Source organism: Henckelia pumila, chromosome 3 (assembly GCF_033568475.1).
Source record: "Henckelia pumila isolate YLH828 chromosome 3, ASM3356847v2, whole genome shotgun sequence".
NCBI classification, from domain to species: domain Eukaryota; kingdom Viridiplantae; phylum Streptophyta; class Magnoliopsida; order Lamiales; family Gesneriaceae; genus Henckelia; species Henckelia pumila.
Window position 1 is genome coordinate 127,690,568 of NC_133122.1, and position 5,811 is coordinate 127,696,378.

Here is a 5,811-nt window from a genome sequence, read left to right on the forward strand (position 1 = left end):
GAATTGCTGGATAAATAATACATGTATCACTTATTTCAAGTTATGTACAATTCTATTTATTACAATCTCATGTAATACATACAGTATTCAAAATACAATGAAATGTACAATCGAACTTGAAATGATACAACCAAAGTATGATGATTCATTACAACTGAAATACTGTTTACAAATTACATCAATACAGTATTTAAATCATCGTACTAGTCTTTGTTTCTTGAGCATGAAGCTTCTAATCAACACACGCATCGATACAAGCATACTCCCGACCAAGTCTCTCTAACTATCCTCCTACAAAGAACTCCGGAGAAATGGCACGTGATAGCTAACCAGCTATGCTCTGCATCAGTGCATGTCAGTCGACCTCTTCTGCTCACGATCTACCGTCATCTTTCTTCTTGTAACCAAATCATGCTTTTGAACATGAAGTTTCCCGTGTGCCTACCGAACGCATCGGTACAAGCATACCGGTAAAACTATGTTCCGCATGAGTTTAATGACCTTACGCTCGAAACCTATCATGCCTTAGGCATTCGAGGCATTTCCTGGTAAAGGTCTATCTGACAATCTCTCCAACTACGACTGGAGAATCTTCAGAGTAGTTTCATCATGGTAATGACTGTACAGATGCAAGCACCAAGTAAGTCCCCACCAATCCTCTGCCACTGCCTCTGGCATCCGGTACTCGATCCAAAACTAGGATCCATATGAGTAGAAATCTCGAACGCTCGGACACGATCCATTACTCCTGTCCGTACTTGCTGGTATCCCATAAGACAAATCTCCAGAATTCCTGCCGATGATGATAATCTTCGGGCAATCATCGCATCATCACCTCTTCGAAGGTCTCATCAATCCTATAAGGATAACCCAAAGTCTCATTACTATATCCCAAGTCTCTTGCATGCATGCGCTCTGATACCAATAAATGTAGCGATCCAACCCGGATCCACTACCTAATCAGAGTTTAGAGCATAATTAAGCATGCATTAAAATAAATCGCTGCGGAAGACTTAAATAAAAGAAGACCGGCAGAATACAATCGGTTAAACAAATTCGATTATACAACCCAATCGAATGAATGAGTCTAAAGGGCAAAACCTACAGCTAATCCTGCTGTCTTCACTGGTCAATGGCTACTCCAAGCTCCTGGTGCTCAATCCTGCACCTACACCTAGCCCGTCGAATGGGGTGTCCAAATACACAGAAAGACTGGACGTGAGCTCTAAGCTCAATACGAAAGAAATGATATATATAAAATATATTCAACACATAAGTGTATTTAAAACGAGAGTAAAACAGTACTCAGAGGCGCCATTAATATACAGGGCAATATCGGGTAGCAAGTCCGTGGTGCCGCTCCTATTCACCTATCAACTATAGCGTCTACTCCACCGTCGTGGTCGCTCCTAGTGATACCAAAACCAGGGGCTGAGTGTCCCTAGACACGAATCCGCAGGAAGTAACGCCTCACTGACAGAAACTGTCAATGACTCACATCATACCAGATGCAGTCAACCGTAAAAACATGCATGTGCTAAAGCCGTAAAACATGGTAAAACAAGTAGCACATACTCATGCAACACATACAATATATATCATGCTGGCTATCTCAGTCAGTACTTACGTACCTTACTACAGGCAGTCCTAGCAGTCCCACTCTAGGTTCCCAGCCTATCATCAACTCTACAATGCAAATATTCATGCATCATTAATTAAGCTCTAAAAGCCTTAACTAAACTATTGAATACTCCTAAATATTTTAAAGAGACCATAGCTATACCTGCATCCATCGTCAGCCCTCTGATGGAGACTATCCTGCAACTAGGGGCACACCCCTGCTGCAACTCCACAGCCTCGAGCACGGCTCCACTACACGAACACTTATCCGCTACTATGTCAGACATTGTCTGATTATACTAGAATATTTTCCCTACTCCAACTCTAAAATAAGAGTACCCAAAGCCCTAAAATAGAGCCACGTGGGCGAAGGAGAGGATGTTGGTGAGAGTCTCAAATGAGCTCATTGGCTCTCTATATATAAGCGAGGGTTCGGGTCATCCGTTCACGCCTTCGGAGCGTCCGAACTGCTTCGGGCCATCCGATCGTCTCATCGGATCGTCCGATCTCTGCCACGTGTCAATCCAATCGCATGCAACCATGCACATGTCCCGAACACTGTTCGGATGGTCCGAATTGCCTCTTCGGATCGTCCGAAGTCACCCCTATGACATCACCGATGGAATAATATTTCAGGACAGCTGGCTGGGATACTTTTTGGATCGTCCGAACGATCTTCGGATCATCCGAAGCCTTCAGAGCCTCCGAAGCCTGGCTCCGTCCATGTTCGGATCCTCCGAACTCAGGTTTAGAGCGTCCGAACCCTTCGAACCTTACCCACCATTTCTGAGTATCCTGAATCCATTTTTAGACTCCATTAATCCATTTGGAATTTCCTTAATCATGTTTTACTTAATCTAAACATGATTACACGATTAATTACGCATTAATCATTAATTTCTGATACGGGTCACTACAAAAATTATTGTGAGCGAGTTTAGTGGATTCTGGACCTTACAACTCTACCCTCCTTAAAAGAATTTTGTCCTCGAAATTCTTCTTACCAAATAATTCAGGATATTGATATGCATATCCTATTCGGTCTCCCAAGTAGCCTCTTCCTAGTTGATTGTGCTACAAGACCTTCACCATCTTCATCTCTTTGTTTCTCAACTTTCGGACTTTTCTATCTAAAATTTGAACGGGTACCTCTTCATAGAACAAATTTGGCATCCACTGAACTGGCTCATGGCGAATGACATGAGAAGGATTTAAGATATACTTCCTCAACATCGAAACATGAAAGCCGTCGTGTACTCCTTCCTGATTTGGAAGCAATGCTACTCGATAAGCTCTTGCCCCAACCTTGTCTAGGATCTCGAAAGATCCTATACATATCGGACTCAGCTTCCCTTCCTTCCCAAATCTCAAGACTCCCTTCTAAGGTGAAAAATTCAAAAACACGTGATCACCTTCCAAGGTGGCAACTTCGATTCCCAATTTCCTCCGAAGTCAATCATGCAAACCCTGAGTAAATCTTCCAGTATTTGAATCACTCGTTCAGATTGTCCATCTGTTTGCGGATGAAAAGCAGTGATGAAGTCCAATTTTTGCTCCCAAACCATGATGTAAACTCTTCCAAAAGTTTGAAGTAAACCTGGGATATCTGTCAGAGACTATCCTTGTTGGAACTCCTTGAAATCTAACTACCTCTTGAATATACAAATCTTCATATTGATTCATCGAGAAGTTGTTTTTGACTGATAAGAAATGAGCTGACTTTGTCAACCTGTCAACTATCACCAATATTGAATTCATTCTCCGTGGTGTAATTGGAAATCCAACTACAAAGTCCATAGTGACATCTTCCCATTTCCATGTGGGAATGGGTAATGGTTTCAGAAGTCCTGCGGGCCTTTGATGTTCAAATTTCACCTGTTGACGTGTCAAACATTCGCTAACAAACTTAACAATGTCTTTCTTCATACCTGGCCACCAGTATAACATCTGTAAATCCTTGAACATCTTTGTACTCCTTGGGTAAATGGAATACGACATAGTGTGGGCCTCAATAATCACATCTTTCCTCAGTGAATCTACTGCTAGTACCCACATTCACCCTTTGTGATGCAGGATCCCATCCTTCACTGTATACAATGCACCACCTTTGGCTTCATCTTTATGTTTCCAACTTAGAAATTGCTGGTATAAAGACTAACCTGTTTGAATCCTGTCACGCAAACTTGGAACTACTTTCAAAGCTAATATAGCACAAACCTTCACTGGCTCAACTACTTCCAATTTCAGTCGTTCAAAATCTGCAATCAACTTTTTTGAGTTTTCAATCGGTTCATGTTCGCAGACTTACGACTCAAAGCATTAGCCACTACATTATACTTACCCGGATGGTAGCTAATGTCATAGTCATAATCTTTCACCAATTCTAGCCACCTTCTCTGTCTCATATTCAACTCTTTCTGGGTGAAGAATTATTTCAAGCTTTTGTGATCGGTGAAAATTTGACATCTTTCACCATACAGATAATGTCTCCACAGTTTTAATGCAAAGACAACTGCTGCCAATTCAAGATCGTGGGTGGGGTAATTCTTCTCATGAATCTTTAGCTGTCGGGATGCATATGCTATCACCTTGTCATCTTGCATCAAAACTGCCCCTAGTCTACTCTTGGAAGCATCTGTATAAACTACAAATCGACCGGTGCCTTGTGGTATTGCTAGCACTGATGCTGTCATCAAATTTTCCTTCAATTCCATAAAATTCTTCTCACACTAATCAAACCATTGAAACTTCTAGGTCAACGTTGTCAGTGGCAAAGCTATCTTTGAGAAGTCCTGAATGAATCTCCTATAATAGCCTACTAATCCCAAGAAACTTAGAATCTCTGTAGCATTATTTGGAGTAACCCAATTTCGAATTGCTTCAATCTTCAATGGATCAACCTCTATTCCTTTTGCTGAAACTAGATATCCCAAAAATGCAATCTGTTCAAGCCAAAATTCACACTTACTGAACTTAGTAAACAACTGTTTCTCTTTCAGAATCTGTAAAACCGTAGTTAGATGCTAGCGATGCTCATCAAAACTACGAGAGTAAATCAGAAAGTCATCTATGAATATTATGACAAACGGATCCAAGAAAGTTTAGAACACTCTGTTCATAAGATCCATGAATACTGTCGGTGCATTGGTAACTCCCAATGGCATGACTAAGAACTCGTAGTAGCCATAACGAGTCCTGAAATCCGTTTTATGAATATCTTCATCTTTCACCTTCAATTGATGGTAGCCCGATCTTAGATCGATCTTTGAGAATACCATTTCTCCCTGCAACTGATCGAACAAATCGTCGATTCTTTAAAATGGATATTTGTTCTTCACCATCACTCAGTTCAACTCTCTGTAATTGATGCATAGTCTCATCGACCCATCATTCTCCTAGACAAATAACACAGGTGCACCCCAAGGCGATACACTTGGTCTGATGAAACCTTTATCGAGTAGCTTCTGTATCTGCTCTTCAATTCCTTTATTTTAGTCGGTGCTAACCTGTACGATACTTTGGAAACTAGTTGGGTTCCAAGCATCAACTCAATCCCAAATTCTACCTCCCTAGCTGGAGGTAATCCTGCAATATCATCAGAAAATACTTCCTGGAAATCTCTTACTACCTCAACGTCTTCAAGTTTTGGTCGAGGTAAATCTTGATCACAGTTAACATTTCCTATAAAACCTGTACACCCTTTGTTTATCAATTTCTAGGCTTTACTTACTGAAATCATAAGAGACAAACTCTTCCTCGGTGAGGCATAAAATAGAAACGGTTCCCCATTCTTAATTTTCAAGGAAACCTTCCTCCGTTTACAGTCTATTGTATCCTCGTGTCGAGACAACGAATCCATCCCAAATATAATGTCGAAGTAAGACATATTTAGGATAATAAGATCAGCATGTATCTCATGACCCTGCATCTATATACTGCATTCTATGATAATCAAGTTACTACTCAATTCTTCACCCTGAAGGCAAGGATAAACTAAACCCCGAAACTGACTTATCCGGTACCACTCCCAATTTATTCACAAAATCAACAGTTATGTGAATGTGTGGCTCCAGTATCAATTAAAAAATGAGCAGGAATACTGACAACATTAACCATACCTATGATGATGGCTGAGTTTGGATCCACTTTCTCGTGAGTCATGGTGAACACTCGGCCCTTGACTGTTTCTTT

The 5,811-nt window shown here is 40.9% G+C and overlaps 1 protein-coding gene across 1 annotated transcript; it reads right to left on the reverse strand.

Annotated features, from left to right (window-relative positions):
• Positions 1 to 2,694: 2,694 nt before the first annotated feature.
• LOC140889472 (uncharacterized) lies at positions 2,695 to 5,548 on the reverse strand. Its single transcript, XM_073297192.1, has 9 exons — positions 5,443 to 5,548; positions 5,127 to 5,310; positions 4,755 to 4,932; positions 4,440 to 4,562; positions 4,209 to 4,349; positions 3,962 to 4,037; positions 3,780 to 3,878; positions 3,087 to 3,133; positions 2,695 to 3,000 (listed from the first exon to the last, which is right to left on the reverse strand). The coding sequence occupies exons 1-9, from the start codon at positions 5,546 to 5,548 to the stop codon at positions 2,695 to 2,697; spliced, it is 1,260 nt and encodes a 419-aa protein (XP_073153293.1).
• Positions 5,549 to 5,811: the final 263 nt, after the last annotated feature.